Consider the following 17574-nt stretch of genomic DNA (forward strand, 5'->3'; position numbering starts at 1 on the left):
TACAAAAAAAAATCCACTACATTTATTAAGAATAATCTTAGAGTCTCATCCTGCTCTTTTACATCAAACGGCGCCCACTGGTCTTGGTACACAGGAGCTGTGTGACTTCCTGGAATTACAGAAATATCCACATCCAGCCATGTGCTGGGCAGCCCAACGTAAAACGTTCAGCAGGTTTCCCAGCGTCTCTCGGATATATTTAATCATCTGTGCAGAAGAACTCGAAATCCCAGAGCAGCTCCACTCCAGATCCAGGGCGGGAGGCCGCGTTTACGAGAATCTGCCTTTTGTGCGTGCCTGGCTGGGACCAGCCTCTGGGAAAGAGAAGCACCGAGACTTGAACAGGGCTGTGGGCTGATGGCTTTAGCAGCCACATAATCCCTCCTTTGATGTCCAGGGTCAGTCCCCCAGGCTAGGAGGAGGTGAATGAAAGAATCTCGCTGGGATCTTTCCTGCAAAGGAAACAGCAGTAACTGATTACCCAGTCGCCAAGAGGAATTCTTGTGAGCGCGCACCTCTGTGTGCCTTTGCTCTCCACTTTCAGGAGAGGACTTTAATCACAGGACAAGGACGGGTCACAGCGAGCTGTGTGATGCTGGCCTGCTCACACGTGGCCGTTGACACCAGCAGGCTGTACTCAGGCTTCGCGTACACCATAGCTGCTAGGAGTCCCCATTTCAGACCCGCACCCACTCTAACTGCTCTCAGAGAGTCTCCGCTCACCTTGCCGTGGGAGAGCTGGGCCCTGGCTCCCTCACACATAGGGGCAAACGCCCCCCTGCTGGCACTGTGTCCCGCCTTCAGGCCTGGGAGCTCTTAACTTTCTGCCAGCAGAGTTTTCTGAGTCTACAAATCCCCATGCCACAGGAGCACATACAGATGACTGGCACCGTGCTGCCGCCGGGCCAGGGAGGACGCGGCCTGTCTGCTGCGAGTGGGAGCCCCAGCTCTCCTGAGCCTCGGGCACTTACAGACACGAAGGCTTTTTGCTCAAGGGCTCGACTCCTGTTCCTGCTGAACTGAGCCAGTGTGTAAAATGAGAACTGATATCAGCTCAGTAGGCACCGGAGGGCGGGTCCAATCGACAGCCCGGAGAAGCGGCGCCTCAGCTGGGAGCTCCGTGGGCACCGTCCATGGCGCAGGAGATGCGGAGGCCTGGACTGCAAATACAAGAGAGAGTTCACCGCGCCCAGAACAGGAGCGCCTCCGAAAGCCCCACCCGCCCCGCTCACAGCATGAACCACCACGTGGTTTCACTCGACTGATGGGATGCATTTGGTTTCAGTTTTTTGTAAGAAAAATTTTTGCAACTTTCAATACATTTGACCTTTCAGACAGATGTCCGATTAGTGGATGTTTCTGTGGACGGACTTAAGGACTGAGTACGCGGCTAGCATTCCTGGCAGGAGATAGTGCATCCTTTGGGCCAAGTGGTCTCTCATCCTCCAGGATCGCGCTCGGCACCCAAGCTGACTGTGCAGCAGCGGCCCGCCCGTCAGCAACAGCCTCTGCCCCAGCGGCTCCAACTTAACTGTCCCCATCTCACCTTCTCTTCAGGTGCAGAACTTAGCCACTGTGAACAAAGCGGAAACCAATCACTGTTCACCAATCAGCTAAGCTCTGCACCTTGTCAGAGAGGTCGTCGCTGGGCACAAATAAAGGGACGGTGACCGGTGAGCATCTTCCTCAGCTGGTGGCTTCTTTTGTTTCCAAAGAAGATTTATGAGATGCACCTATCCTCCAATCTGCAGCGAGTGCGACCACAACTTCTGGAGCAGCAGCCAAGGTCGTGGTTGCGTGGTAATCCCTGGCAATGTGATTTTAATCTTAAGTCACAAATCAGCATGCCAGGAACCCAAGCAGCCAGAGCACCTGAGAGCAACGCCGCCCCGTGCCCCCGTCTGCACGCACCGGGCTTCCGCGGAAGGACGCCGGCGACACGGCCACCTTCACGCCTGTTACACAGGCAAACAGGTGGAGTTTCTGTTTGCTGTTCATTTAGTTGGCATCCTAGAGGTATAATTTTGTGAATCAAAGGGACTCAAGAGATGACCATAAAAATGCCAGTGCAGCTTTGGAATTGATGAAAAATGCAGGGACCAAGCACGTGACACACAGAATTGCTAAAGGCAGCTGTCCTTGCTGTTAGTTTACTGCCTCTAACCCTTGGGGACAAGATCTCTTCTCTCCAGGCAGAGTCTAGCTGCCCTGGGAAGCCTTTGGGGACTCTCAGGTCAGGAGGTCCGCTTGCTGGAAGGGCCCTGGGAGCAGCCCCGGCCACTGTTCCTCACAGCAACTGGCTGGGAGGGAGGCTGGCAACCCCTGGATTCACCTTGAGGGGTGGGGACAGGAACAAGATGTCGGGGAGGGGGGAAAGGGGAGACCTGTGACCAAGATGGCTCCTTTGCCTGCTCGGGCAAAAATCCCCCACAAAGACTGGCAAAGGGTGAGCCCCGCGGTGCTGCCCCAAACCGGCGGGAATGGCGACAGGACTAGCTGGCTTTGTAGCTTCACACACTTTAACACAAATGCCACGAAATAACAAAATGAAAGAGCAACACTGTTTATACTGATGACTATACGAGGCCGGGAGTGAGGTAAGTGCGCAGTCTGTGTGCCGCCGGCCCGTCCTGGAGGGGAGCCGGGTCATGTCTGCCGCAGGCATTTCGCTACATGACACTCGGTAGTTCGTTCCCCGTTTCCCTTTCCTGGCACACGTGGTTCCTGACTCTTCTGGAATATGATCATGCTTCGGAAAAACTTTTTATTTCTTTTCATTATTAGAGTTCTTTCAGATAAATAAGCTACTTAAACACATTACACAGAAATGGTTTTCGTAAGCACAAAACATTAGAAGCAAACTCAATGTTCAAAACTGAGCGAAGAATATCAACACCAAATATTCAATGTCCATGAAAATTACAGAGAAGCTATAACATGAAAATGCTTCAGATCTGATAAAGTCTTTTTAAAGACACAAAATTAGACATCCCCTATTAATATCATGATAATGACTGTTCGAGAAAAGAAATCCCAGTTGTCCTAGCAAAACTTCACGCACCACTGCGAGGTTGCTTTAATAGTGTAGAAACCCATACTGAGCAACTCACTGCTAGGAAGTAAATCTAACAGGTTAATTCCAGACACAATTAACAGAGAAAGTGATTTAAATAATCCAGAACTAACTCCAATATAAGCCACGGTAGAAATTCCGCTCCAACACAACAAAGCAAAAAGTAGGACTTGCCCTCAAGACACAGGGTCATGGAGTGCATATGCCACGTGTGGTGTGTGTGCCGCGGCTGCTCTGTGTGGCGCATGCCTGTGTGTGCTGCGTGTGCTGTGTGTGGTGTGTGTGCTGCATGTGGTGCATGTGCTGTGTGTGCCTGTGCCTGGAGAGCCTCCCGCCAGCCCATGACCAGGCGTGCACAGCCCAAGGAACCTCCAGCTCACACATGGCTAGAAGAAAACATCTGCTCGCAGAAGCTAGGCTTTGGAGTCACATGGCCGCGTAAACTCCTGTGTGAGCCCTGACCTTGAAGACTGGACCAGCGCTTCCACCAGGCTTCCCATTCCATCTCTAAACCTACTCAAGATGTTCCCCTACAATTTTTGTTCCTACAGATTTTAAAAGCTGAAGTGGCCAAAATAGGGCCAAGGAGCGCCACTGTGCCTCCAGGTGGACAGCCTCTGCCTCCCGGTGACCGCCCCAGTCAGACGAGGTGCTCCGGGGACCCTGGGCTCCCACACCAGCCCAGCACCCACTTGGCCAGTTACTCTCCAGGCCCCCGGCCAGGGAGCCAACTACTGATGCTGCGGGTGGTCTTGGCTAACTATTCGGCTTTTTTATTTAGCTGGCTCCTAACAGGAGTATCTGGTTAGAACTAAATGACAGAAAAAGAAAGGGAAAGAATCACCTTGTTAAAATAACATGTCGGCCACCACCTGGGCTGAGGACCTATCCATCTGCTCCCTGGTCCGCTCGAAGCACCTGCGGGCGAGCTGCTGCTGTCTGGCGTCCTCACTCACCATCAGCTCCCCATAGAGGTACACGCCCATGGCCTGCAGGGCACAGAGGCCAGAGGGCATCAGGCGAAGGCGTGGGCACCCACACACATACACGCACACATGACCTCAGTCTGTGCTTGTTCCACACACACTTGCTGGTCTAGAAACTGCAAAGACCCCAGAGAAGATGGAGACTGCGGGGTGACTGTGCTTTTGGAAGCTGCAGTCTGCAATCCCTGTCTCCTCCTGGTTCTCAAAACCCCAAGGAATCCTCAGCTCCCAATTCTCTCCAGACTCCGATGATTTCGCTGGTGACAGAACGATGAGCCAGCATTCCCACCATGATGGCCGTGTCAGGAATGCTCTGAACAGAGACAGAGATGGTTCCCAGAATTACCACGTGGAAGGCCTGTGTGGCCTGACAGAGACGCGGGACTCCTGCCCCGCAAAGTGTGTCCCTAGGAGTAGCTGGTCTGAGTTCATCCAGCAAGTCCCTCACCTGCCAGGGAAACAAGCGCAGAGCAGCCGCAGACACATGACGAGGCCTGCAGATACCGCCCTGCCCGCACCCGTTCCTCCGCGGCCCTGCACCGCAGCCCGCACCGACTCTGCTGCGTGGGAACGATGCTGCAAACACACCTGTATTTTTAAAATAGCCAAGGACGTTCTGGAAGACCCAGGGACCCCTCTGGATCTGCCTACTCCCTCGTGCCAGGCTTAGCTACGCCGTGAGTCACATTCCGACTCAACAACTAAACGAAGGACCTCAAAGACAGCGCAAGAGCTAAACTCCGCAGTGAAGGGTTCAAAAGCGCTGACCTAAAAAAGCCCAGACATAGTGATCCTTATTTGTCAAAGATCATGATTCTAAATATACTGCAGTGATTTCTGGTCTTCAGAAGAGACCTTAAAGTTGCTCTTAAATTCTGTCCTTACACTCTTGGTATGTTTTTCGAGACACCTCTTGCTCTGCTGTGCAAATGTGACATTTCTTCTGGTACAAAGGCATGTACTTTTCTTTGTGGGAATAATGAGGCCTCAGGCCTCACTGGCTGGCTGTCCCCACACTGAGACCTTTTGTTTGCCTCACTCCCACTCTCCACCCCAGCTGGAAGGCAGCTCCACGCTGTCACCCACAGCGCTTGGCAGGCCACTCACTCAGAGGCTGAGGGAGTGGAGAGTGGGGAAATGGGGTGGGTGTGGGAGGCTGTGACGTGTCACAGGACACACCTGTTGGTGACCTGACAAACTGCGGACATGAGAGGCAGCCGATGAAGGTCTCCCCAGATCCGCTCCCGCACACGCACTGCCTGTGAGCTCCTCGGAAGGGGACGGCTGTCCCTGGTGAACAGTGAGAAAAGCTCTCACAGGAAGGAAACCTGCCTATCACAGCACAGCAGGTGCAGGTACAGACCGAGACTGTCCTGTCAGGGTTCTCCCAGTCTGACTTGCACGTGTACTTTCTATGAGGGCCACTGATCAGGGATTAACCGCATGGCATCACCAAGCGACAAGCATGGCCTAGCAGGTGCTGGAGACGCCGTGAAGTGTGAGCACGCAGCATCGGATGACATGTAGGCCACAAGGCAGCATTGAAGGTGCCTAACTCAATTCTTCAAAGACACTGAGAGAGGAAAAAAGCAGCTCAGAAGTATCAGCGTTAGGTAAGATCCTACCAGTCCTTAAGAATCCCTGGGACAGATTATTTATTTGTTATGAAAGAGATACTGAGAACGTGGGTTCCTGTGTGAAGTGCAGGGGACAGCCTTTACCGAACGAACCCCCATCCGCTGCAAGATGACACCTACCTGATCCTCCTGAAGGAACCTCTCCACACTTTTGTAGGCTTTTGTGAACTTGTGCTTAACAATGAGTTCACACCAGCGATGGCGAACCTGAAGGAACAAGAGAGCGCCCAGTGAGAAACAGGCGGGCAGGCACCCCAGCCACCGGGCCCAGTGACCGGCAGCCTCTGTATTCCAGAAAGCTGTGCTTTCAAATGGACTGGCATTGTTGACACACTTAGGTTTACATTTTCTTTTAGTTTTTTTTTTTTACTTTTTATTTTCTTTGAGAAAGAGACTCGCTCTGTCACCCAGGCTGGAGTGTAATGGCACGATCTGGCTCACTGTAACCTCCGCCTCCTGGGTCCAAGCAATTCTCCTGCCTCAGCCTCCCGAGTAGCTGGGATTACAGGCGCCTGCCATCACACCTCACTAAATTTTGTAGAGACGGGGTTTCACTATGTTGGCCAGGCTGGTCTCGATCTCCTGACCTCGGGAGCCACCCACCCCAGCCTCCCAAAGTGCTGGGATTACAGGCGTGAGCCACTGCGCACAGTCAGTTTACTTTTTAAAGAAAGAAACCACAGTGCTAATTACAGCTGCCAGTCAACTTCAGAGGGAAAAGCAGGTGTTTCACTGTTTTAAACATGATTTTGCAAGATGACAGATACTAAACGCAAAGCGTAACGAGGAAATTCCACACACATTCCGACTGTGCTGCTGGTGCCCCTTCCTGCAGGGTGCTGAGAGTCAGCGTTCCCTTTCAAATCACCACTCCCTAAGTTCCCACAGCAGATGTCGCTCAGTGCTGCTCATCTGTGACAGACACAGCAAGAGGCAGAGACACTGCTCTCCCATTCCCCGGAAGCGGCAGCGCTCCCTTCTGAGAGTCTGGGGAAGGAGTGAGCCCAGGACACCCCTGAGGTGGACAGTTCCTGCTGCGTATCCACAAGCGTGCAGGTCTGCACAACGTATTGCAAACGGACAAGCTAAAAGGTGGATGCCGTTCCTGTAAAACATAGATTTCATCAGAAGCTCACCTGCAGGAATTCGGAGGGAACCCCACTCCCACCCTCTTCGAGCCTCCAGACACAGTGGAAGAGTCCGATGCCAGCCCCGGCCGCCCTCTGGACACGGGCACAGCCCCCTGCATAAGGTATTCCCCACACCCCGGAGCAGGCGGCATCTCTCGGTGCTGCAGGCTCATTCTCTACAAGAAGATACACCTACAATTTGTTTCCCAGAATCCAGTCCCCTGCCTTTTTCCGCTGCATCAAAGCCCTCTCAGTTATACCAAGTCACCCATTTTTTACTCCATTACTGAACCAACCTCAGCCATACATGGAAGTGATTACGTGTATTTTAGAAGAGCCTCCTTCTATCACGCCTTGTTTTTACTGACTGTGAAAGAGGGAGATACTCTATAGTGACATATTTGCGGCAATAATAAAACGTATGCAACGTCAACATTTGGGCGAGGGTCCCTGTAAAGGACATCATTATCCACTGACCTAGCCGGATCTCTCCTTTAATCTACCCTAAAGAGGTTCACATGCAAACAGTTAAGACTGAAGGAGAGAAACCAATCTTTTGGAAGGAATCCTTCCCCCAAGCCACAGTGCCCTCTGGGACGGTGTTAACTCAGGAATTCTGCTGGGCGGCCCTGGGCTTGGAGGCAGCCAGGCCCTTTGAAGAACTGAAGTGGCAGGCCTCTGGGAGGGGCTGATAGCCTCTGCCCTCAGAGCAAACGGGAAGGAGGCTGGGGCGGCAAAATCTTTCCACCTTCAACAAAATGTGCTTTCCTGTACAGCCAACAGAAATGAACACCAGACTATACAAGGAAGAGCCCTCCACTCCCCAACAGCAACAACAAGTGACCAGAGCTCAAAGAAGCCAGCTCACCATCACATGCCAGAGGAAGCCACTGGAAGAAACCACGCCCAGCTATGCCCAAACTGTCCCTTGGACGCCTCCATCCCTCATCTCTCTTCCAACTCACAGCCACCTAATGTGCCCTCTGCCAGGTCCACACACCAGCAGAGGTGCATCTGCTGTGAGCTTTGTGAAGACGGGCACCAGCAACCCAAGGTGGAAGGGGCTTTCGGGCAAGCTGGTCTGATCTGGAGAGATGGCCACATATGGACGGGAGGGACAGCTGAGGACAGGGGCTGCTGCTCTGAGACTCAGGGAGAGAGCCTCATTTTCTTAGCGGCACAAGAGAAACCCTACTTGTGGCAGCTTTTAGGGAGGGTCCCTTAGGCGAGACCTGTCAGCTTCTAAGTATTCTTTAAGTGTTCTAACCACCGATGCTTGTCTGATCTGGCCACACGACCACGACCGCGGTCATTCTAAAGCTTGGAGGACGTGTATAAATTTGATTGTGAAAATGGAGGGTTTCGCCTCTCCTTTTCTTTCTGTGCTTTCCTTCATATTATTTACACACACAGAAACAACAAAGCATAAACTGGAGCTTATTTCCTAGTAGAACAAGGCCCTCGGTGGGGGCGGGGGGCAGGAGGCAGCGCAGCCCACAGCTGGTGCAGGTCCAGGAGATGGCGGGTGAAAGACGCTCTTTCACCGCGAATCTGAAGTCACTATTTCCACTTTTCTTACTGTTAGAAATAGTTTGTTGTCAAGATTAATAAGAGACCCAGGCTTGTGACCCCTGGAGGCTAACAGCAACCAGGAAGGGCAGACCAAGCCCAGCCTCCCAGCCCCACTCCCTTTCCCACCCCACGAAGAGAAGACAAAAACAACAAGTCCTTTCATTACAAAAAGCTAAGTGTATGTCAATATTTCGGCGACAGGATGCTGAGAAGACATCGCAGAAATGCTGCAGAAGACCGGGCGGGCCGGAGAGTTCCTGCTCACGCGCAGTCTTCACTTCTCTTCGCTCCTTTGAGAAACAAAGAAAATCCTTATTTTTCTCCCCCAGACTCTCAAGGACCCACAATTCACACGCCATTCGTCACCACAGGGAGTGGGGATGATCAGTCTCACTGAAGCCCGGCAGGATTTCCGAAGGCGCCCCGACAGAAGATCCGTCTCCAGACCACCGAGGGCTTCATGGTCGTGAAGGACGCTCCGCCCTCCCACGGCAAGCCCCGCCCTCCCGCGGCAAGCCCCGCCCTCCCACGGCAAGCCCCGCCCTCCTACGGCAAGCCCCGCCCTCCTACGGCAAGCTCCTCCACAGCGAGAAGGCAGGAGAGCCCTACGGCCAGGGAGCCGGGGCCACAGAGCTCCACAGCACCCGCCAGAGGACAGCGGTCCAGTCTAGAGGTCTGAATTTATTAACGAGGCTGGTCAACGTGTCTTTCTGTAATTTCCTCAGTCAGAATAAAAATAAACAGGAACACTGCAGGCTCCCAGGACAGTGCCTGGCACCAGCGGGCACCCCTCACTGTCTCTTCCGGTCCCCAGCCTCCCCACAGCACCTGGCGGGGAGACCGGCCTCCCTGTGGACCCGAGCAGTTGTCTTCTCTGAACAATTAGGAAGGAGTTTGCTTTTCAGGGGTGAAGCCACACTCCCTGGCTGCCTCTCTGCTCCCACCCTGTCTGGGAGCCAGGGGAGTGCTGGAGGCTGGCCCAGGCTCCCCCAGAGCCACCGCACTGTGCCGTCCCGTGCCCAGGAAAGCAGATGCTGGCAGGAGGAACACGTGACCCGGGCTCCGGGGGAGAGCCAGCTGTGGCCGCTCCCCACGAAGAACACGGGGCCGCCTGCAGGTGAGGGGCTGTGAGGGTCAGAGGGACCTACTAAGAAAGAGCGTCCCCTCCCCCACTCCTCCCCAGGCCTGGAAGGCGGCAGGAGAACCTGATCAGACCCTTCCCCAGCCACAGGCCACCCCAAGCCTAGACTGCACTGGAGATCTGAGCTTTAAATCTGAAATCAGGGTAAGGGCTTGGCTCCCTAGGAGACTGGACCAAGTGCAGCTGGGGATAGGGATGGGGGAAAAACGTAACTTTCATTTTAGACCCAACCAGACATCGATCAGCAAATGAATCACACCCCCAAACAAGTCCATTTCTATTTCCCAGCTTTTTAGAATTCTTTTTTCTAGATTAATGTACAATATACTGTAAGGCCTTCCCCTCATCCCTGTCCCCAGAGACTGTCTTCAGTCCCTACTGTGGAAGTGGCCACTGTGCCAATGTGTTTTACACACCATGTGTTTTTCCTTTTCCTTCTAACAAAGATAACTTCATGGATTGCATTCCTCTGTACCCTGATAAAAATATAGATTTACTTTATACAATTACACTGATATTTAATAGAATATCTTGACTTAATGATTCTCCTGAGTGTAGGAAGAGACGTCCCATTCCCTGTATTAATGGTTGCAGGGTCGTCTGATACTCCAAATATTGCTATGATTAGCGAGACCCTGACAGACAGACACTGTTCACATCCTAACAGGAAGACAAGCCACCTCTGATGCAATGTAACACGAGGTGCGGTCACCCCGTGCCCCGAGAGTAGCTGTGTGCTACTTCCCAGATGTGGGGTGTCCGGATCAGGGTGTACGTCTTCACTTTGAGAGACTGCTGAATTGCCTTCCATGAGGGTGCAGCAATTTACAGTCCTGCCAAAATCGATGTGAGACCTCACTTTCCTGTACCATCACCACTACTGAATCACCAAACTTTTGATAAGTGAAAAATGGTGTCCATGAGGTCCTTTGTTTTTTAATGAAGAGAGAACTTAAGGAAGGGACTAATTAGAAAGGTGGGGACAGTATTATGGACACCAGCCAGGTACGGTGAAGTACCAGAGACCATGCAAGCGGTAGCTACCCACTGGCCTGAAGAGATGGAGGCTGTTTCTGGAACAGAGAGAGCTAGAGCCTGGGAGGGGCTGCCAGCCTACAGGAGCAGTGAGAGAGCCCCCATCCCCGTCGGGGCAGCTTAGGCATTCTATTACCAGTTGAGTATGGCTATTTTCTTTTCTTTTTTTTTTTTTGTTTGTTTGAGGTAGGGTCTTGTTCTGTCATCCAGGTTGCAGTGGCTCACCGCAGACTCCACCTCCAAGGCTCAAGCGATCCTTTGGCTTCAGCCTCCCAAGTAGCTAGAACGACAGGCATGTACCACCACACCCAGCTGATTTTTTTTTTAATTACTTTTTGCAGAAATGGGGTCTCTCTGCCCAGGTGGGTCTCAAACTCCTGGGCTCAAGCCATCCTCCCACCTTAAGTTTCCCAAAGTGCTTGGATTATAGGCGTGAGTCACCACACCCCAGCATTTTTTTCATGCACATAAAATCCTTTCTAGTAACTGTCTATTTATATTCTTTCCCATGTTTTTCCTATTGGATCACTGGCTTTTTCTAGTTAATCTGTTGAGTGTTTCTGAGTACTAGGGAAATTAGCTCGTCTCTGATGAAACTGCAGCTTTTTCCAGGTTAATCTGTCTTTCTGACTTTGTTCATGGTGGTTTTGCTTGTATTTCTTAATTGCATACAGTTGACTTTATCTATTTTCTTCTTCCTATAGCTTCTCAGTTCTCTTCATTTATGTTTAATGTTTCATGCGTACATATGCCAGAAGTAATCAAATGGTACACTTTAAATACTCACATTTTAAAATGTAGTTGAAAAATTTAAGGACCTTCAAAACTGTGACTAAAATTCATCAAGTCACTCCAAATGCATGCCAGGAATCACCGAGAGCCTAGGGTCGGCACATATTTCAGCCTTACACAGACCCAGACCCCAGACCCTGACCAACGGGGCGAGGGAGGAAAGATCAGGTAGGTGTGGGAGGGAAGGAGAGTGGGCAAATGGAGAAAGAACAAGACAGCAGAAGGGAAACAGGGACATGGCACGGAGATGTGAGACCAGAGCTGCCCGGGGCAGTATGAGCACAGGGTCCTGGACACCTGCAGCACCCACGCCTCTGCCTTGGTGCCAGCCTCTCAAGCACCCGACACCTCGCCTACTAAGGACGTGCTCATCTGCTCATCTCTTCCCTCTGCTGCTGCTGGTGCTGACGCTGGGTGGCAGACAAGCAGGTGGCCTGGGACGGGGAAGAGCAGGTGCGGCCTGGGCCTGGCTGGCCTGCCGGAAATGGGCAAGAGCTCACATATGGAATAAATTAGCACAGCTCTCGCAAGAAGGGGCATCTGGGTCTCTGGATCCTTTCCATGTCATCACAGTGAAGCTGACTTGCACAACACACAGGTGTGCACTCCTGAATACTTTAGTCCAATAAAAATTACTTTGAAAATCTGCTTTTCAAAGTTTTCTGCTTATGGGACACGCTAAACAGAAAAAAATGAGGGTGCTGCCCTCACTCAGTGTACAGGTGTGGTTTAACACAGAGGTGCCATTTACACTGCTGGAAAGGGACTGCAGCACTTTTCAGGTTTCCAAAGCCTCCATGAACACAGGGTAATGACAGCAAAGATTTCAACGTTTTCCCAGGAGTGCTCCACACGACTGGATCTTTGAGGTTGGGTGCAGGTGGGAGGGTCTTAGAATCCAGGGTGAGAATGAAGGGCAGGTATGTGGAGGCCCATTCACAGTAGGCACATATCTGACGTAGAGATTTAAAATTCTCAAGGAATCCAAGTAATGGTTCCAGGATCGTGGACCCTACCCCAGTGAGAGACCACCACAGGGAGAACGGGGTATGTCTGTGGTACAGGCCTGAGCCACCTGGGAGGCTTGAGCAGACATGCAGTCTAGGTATCCAAAAGGCACGTGGAAGGAAGCACACACAGACGCTGGCTATGAGGATGGGGCTCACGGATCCCAAGCATGTTCATGGCAGCCAACTGCACGACAGGCTCTGGGAAATGGTGCAGGGCAGAGGGATGGTCAGTACAAACACGTGCGCATACTTATGTGTGCAGACGTATCCACAAATGTGTATGTGTAGAACATACAGACACACACTGAATTCAAAGTGTTCTTTTCCAACGCTTTCCCTCACTACACGCGATGCAGTCTGGTATTTTTATTCTTTTCGTTTTGTTTTTTGAGACCGAGTCTCACTCTGTCGCCCAGGCTGGAGTGTAGTGGTGCGATCTCGGCTCATGGCAACCTCTGCCTCCCGGGTTCAAGCAATTCTCCTTCCTCAGCCTCCCGAGTAGCTGGCAACACAGACATGTGCCACCAGGCCCAGCTAATTTTTGTGTTTTTGGTAGAGACGGTTTCACCATATCGGCCCGGCTGGTCTTGATCTCCTGACCTCAAATGGTCCACGTGCCTCGGCCTCCCACACTGCTGGGATTACAGGCGTGAGCCACCGCGCCTGGCCTCTTCTTTCCTTTTTTAAAATGCTGCTTGGTGACCTACTAGATGGATTTCATGACCTACTGTGTCCTGACTCCCCCACAGGGTGAAAACCTGCACACCAGCTCGGCTTCCAGAGCCCGATGCTCCAGGCTGGACCCTCGTCGGCTCAGGCAAGCTGCTCTGACCAGACCCCACTCCAGCTCCAGCTCCCCAGGATGGGGGTTAGAAGAGCGCCAGCATGCAGGGAGCGCCACAGACAGGCTGGGCTGGCACCAGACAGGAGGCAGGAGCCACACGGCTGAGGAAAAGCCTGGGCCGGGTCTGAGACTCGCAGCAGGACAGCAGAGGGAGCAGGGGAGTCCCAGGAGCAGTAAGAGTCTCCCAGGGACAGGCACCGGGGAATCTCGCAAACCATTTGTAAAGATGGCTCCCTGAGCCTTGCCCCAGCCTCAGCCCCAGCCAGACGCCACTTCTGCCTTTGCAGGAAACTTACCACACGCTGCCCAAGGAGTTCCATGGAGCTGAACTCCAGAAGGCTTAGAAACACAGTGCGGAGGGAAGCCTGCTCCTCGGACTTCCTGCAACGCTAGAAAAACGCACATGCCCAGGAGGGCCGCTCAGAAACCACATCTCGGATTCGGGACACAGGGCCCATGACGATGGGCACGTCTGTATGTCCATAATTTTAACTAGGAGATGGTGAAGGGGGCTCCCCGTTATTTGATTGCTTTTTTCTTGGAAATAGAAAAGCTGCTGAAGCTTCCTCACAACTTGAACCACTCTAATCTCTTCTTAAAAATAATCTTTTTTAAGACAGAGTCTCACTCTGCCACTCTGGCTGCAGTGCAATGGCATGATCGTGGCACACTGCAGCTTCCAAATCCTGGGGTCAAGTGATCCTTCCACCTCAGCCCCTCAAGTACTTGGAACTACAGGTGCGTGCCACTATGCCTGGATAATAGTGGCACCCTGTCTCTATAAAAAATACAAAAACTCCTAGGCTCAGCCTCCCAAAGTGCTGGGATTACAGGCATGAGCCTGGCCCCTAATCTCTTTTTAACCCAAGATATCTTCATGTTTCAGAACCAGATTCCTAGTTAACTCTAGAAGACAGGCTGGTAAATTTTTTCTTTCAAGAGCCAGATGTTGAGCATTTTTGGCTTTTTGGTCAAAGCAGCTTTAGATAACATGTAAATACGTGGGCACGGCATGGCTGCCTTTGGATAAAACATTATTTACAAGAACAGGCAGTGGGCTGCAGAGGCTCAGGCTGGTGTTGTCTGATCCTTGCTCTAGACGAGTGTCAAAGCTATGGCTCCCAGAGCACAGCATACACGGTGGTACACTGGTGTTTGCCCCCCAGCATCCACCAACACCATGTCGCTGAACACAGAGATGAGGCAAAAGGTGAACCATGGCCCTGTGAGTGGGTGTGGGCCAGCTTTAGCACAGCCCCACCAGAAAATCCGGGGTGCTCCTAAACGCTGGTCCTCACACCCTGGGCCTTATTCCTCCCTCTGCAGGTCAAATTCCCCTATACAAAGAAACATGCTCTGGCATTCATCTTGAGTCAGACTCATTAAAAAGGGGTACTATGTCTTTAGAGTACCCCAACAGTGGAGACAGAGTCTGAAAACCAGTGTCTTAAAGAAAAAATCACTCTGCCTGAAAAATCAGCAGCATTCACGAGGGCCTGAGCAGACGTGGCTACAGGCGCGAGACAGAGCGGATGAGCTCTAGGAACTCAGCCAGTCCACCCAACTTGGTTCCGGGAGCCGCAGTGCCACCACCAAAGACCATCAAGACCAAAGACAGGAACGGCCCCCGCTGTCTTCCACGGCAGTCCTGGAGCCAGGATTCAGTTTGGTGCACGCTCGTCACCACGCTTACAAAAGCACATAGGGCTCCTTCTAGTAGCTGCTTTCCTTGCTTTATTTTAAACATTTAAAATTATAAGCAGATGACTATACACAAATACGGAATCCAGTGTACATGAAATTCTAGCCAATCATGTCAAATTCAATTTTGATCTTTCCAACAGTGACAATCAATACAGATACTTATTCAGTATCCCAAATTCAAAAATCCAAAATCTGAACTGCTCCAGTGAGCATTTTGTGTGTGTGCGCCTGTGTGTGCATGTGTGTGCGTGTGCACGCACGGGGGGAGGGCGGCGTGGGCAGGTCATGTCAGCACTCAAAAAGTTTGGGATATTGAAGCATTTCAGAGTTTGGATTTTCAGATTTGGGAAACAACCAGTTAAGTATAATACAAATATCCTAATAACTGAAAAAAAATCTGAAATCTGAAACATTTCTGGTCTCAAGCATCTTGGGTAAGGGAGGCTTGACCTGTATATTACTTTGGGTTTTTCCTTCTCTCTGCTTGCCACTGTTGCATTTACTGGCATGGTGCCCTTCTGTTCATACACTACAGCTCACTGTCTGTCCGTCTTCTGATGACACTACAAAGTCTCAAGTATGTCCGAGTAGCCTTCAGCCTTTTAACAAGAAAGTTATGCTGGGGTCAGCAGACAGGGGGGCACAAGGAAATCTGCTGTGACACTAGATGGCATTGCTGTGGCCATAGCTCATCCAGCAGACCCAGGTTCACTCTGAGTGATCTGATGCGCCCACATCTCCCAGCTCACCTCTGCAGCCCAGAGATCAGCTCCCAAGGTGCCCCCACCGGCCACTCTCAGAGTTGGGCTCGCAGCCTTCCCAGCTCCCACTGCTCTCTGCACTGCCATGTCCTTCTCCGCTAGTCTGTTCTATTTATTTACCGTATCATGCAAGTCTGGGGAGCGCGTGGGCCTCTGGGCCATCTTTGGGCCTGTCCAAAGCCCAGCACATAGCACATGCTTGATAAATGCTTCTGAGTGAATGTACCACTTTTGAAAACTTGGAATGCTTTTCAGCTACTCTGAAATTATAATGCACAGTGAGAGGCTATAAAATGCTGTGAAGAATGCCGCCAGTCCTATTTATAACAGGAAGCACTCCCCTTTCTTTTCAGTCCTTTTGATTTTCAAATTTACTGTTGAAGAAGGAAAAAAAAAAATCTGTCCAGGGAACATGATCTGGGAAGCCCATTAAACCTCATTTAGAGTTCCATTTTATTTCTGTAAACAGAAAGACCAGGGCTCATGGCTTTTCTAAGTTAATAAGTCTACCCTGCAATAAACAAACCTGCTTTGTCAATTTGTGTCCTTAAATTAGATTTAACTTGGCTTTACAGTGGGTTGACTGGCTGGTAAGGGGTCTCTGCAGAGCAGCCACAAGGCAGACGGCATTCCAGTGGGGCACTGCCCTGGGGGCTTCGGGAGCGGTCTCGCGGAAGGACGAAAAGAACCTCTTGCTGTGCGGTGATCACATCAGAGCTGTCCACATTTGTGTTTTCATTCTTTTCTTTTCTCTCTCATCCTTTTCTGCTCCTTATTTCTGAAGGGCTGCAATCTGAATGTTATTTTTTAAACTAAAGGAAATTAAAAGTTACTTTATTTGCTGCCATAAAGCCAGGTTAGTCAATTCCTAGGCACAGGGTTAAGAGGACAAATGAAGCACTGGCGGCTCTTACTGCCCTTGCTGGCGTCAGTTCCTATAGCTCTTGTCTACATCTCACCGGTTAGAGCGAAAGCAGCAGCAATGTGCAAAATGGGGGGCATCTCAAGTGCTGCCAGGGCCATCACACTCGACATGCACATGGAGATCATGGTGAGGGTCAAGAGTGACCCAAGCATCAAACACTGTCGTCAAGTATGACAAAGGAGGCGACCTTGCTCACTTGTGTGGTCTTGGACAAATCTTAACTACTTTTGAAAACTTGGAATGCTTCTTATTTTCCTCCAAATAGGCTCTCTTTTTTTTTTTTTTTTTTGAGACGAGTCTTGCTCTGCCCACCAGGCGGAGGTGGCAGGTGCCGGAATCTCAGTCACTGCAAAAGCTCGCTCCCGGGTTTACGCCGATTCTCCTGCCTCAGCGCGCTTCGCCGATACGCGGGGATAATCAGGCGCCTGCGTCGTCGGCCCGGTAGGTGTAGGTTTTTGTATTTTGTAAAGTAGAACCAGGGTTGTCAGCGTATTAGCCCAGGATGGGTCGCGATCTCCTGACTGCAGTGATCCGCCCCGTCTCGGGCTCCCCAAGGAGAGGCTTGGGACTTCAACTCCAGCGGTTGAGCCACCGGCGCCCGGCAACAGGCTCTTTTAAATAACAGTGGTGCTATTAAAGGCTCCAAAAAGTACAACGTGGGAGCCCACATGGGGTCCACTTTGAAATATGGCACAGTTTGCCTTCCTTCCATACTGAGACTGCTCACTGAATGGCTATCCATCTCAATATGTAATTCTGAAATTAGAAAATAACACACTCCACCTTCCTTCTTCAATCTGTTGACATGTAACAACTCACAGCTGAAAAGGACTTTTACTGCTGGCAGAAACAATGACCATGGTTACCCCCTCTGATAAGCTCTGGGGACATGTGTCCCCTTCCCTCGCTTTCCCTGGAGGTGAATTCAGCCTGGAGGGCCTCCCCAAGTCTGAGGGATGGCTGA

At 51.4% G+C, this 17574-nt stretch overlaps 1 protein-coding gene across 6 annotated transcripts in view; it reads right to left on the minus strand.

Moving 5' to 3' along the window:
* Nucleotides 1–17574, minus strand: part of AOPEP (aminopeptidase O (putative)) — an 83618-nt gene continuing 66044 nt past the window's right edge. For 5 of the 6 annotated variants that reach the window (XM_017871526.1, XM_017871528.1, XM_017871523.1 and 2 more), the window contains 4 exons: nt 5817–5903; nt 5239–5349; nt 4508–4647; nt 4069–4372 (listed from right to left, as the gene is read on the minus strand). In XM_017871526.1, the coding sequence (XP_017727015.1) occupies nt 4135–4372; nt 4508–4647; nt 5239–5349; nt 5817–5903 (576 nt within the window). In that variant the 3' untranslated portion in view covers nt 4069–4134. Of the gene's footprint in view, nt 453–4068; nt 4373–4507; nt 4648–5238; nt 5350–5816; nt 5904–17574 lie in introns of those variants that run through there. The other variant, XR_001885474.1, reaches the window with a different exon arrangement.

Source organism: Rhinopithecus bieti, unplaced genomic scaffold, assembly GCF_001698545.2.
Source record: "Rhinopithecus bieti isolate Rb0 unplaced genomic scaffold, ASM169854v2 scaffold_6063, whole genome shotgun sequence".
Classification (NCBI taxonomy): Eukaryota; Metazoa; Chordata; class Mammalia; order Primates; family Cercopithecidae; genus Rhinopithecus; species Rhinopithecus bieti.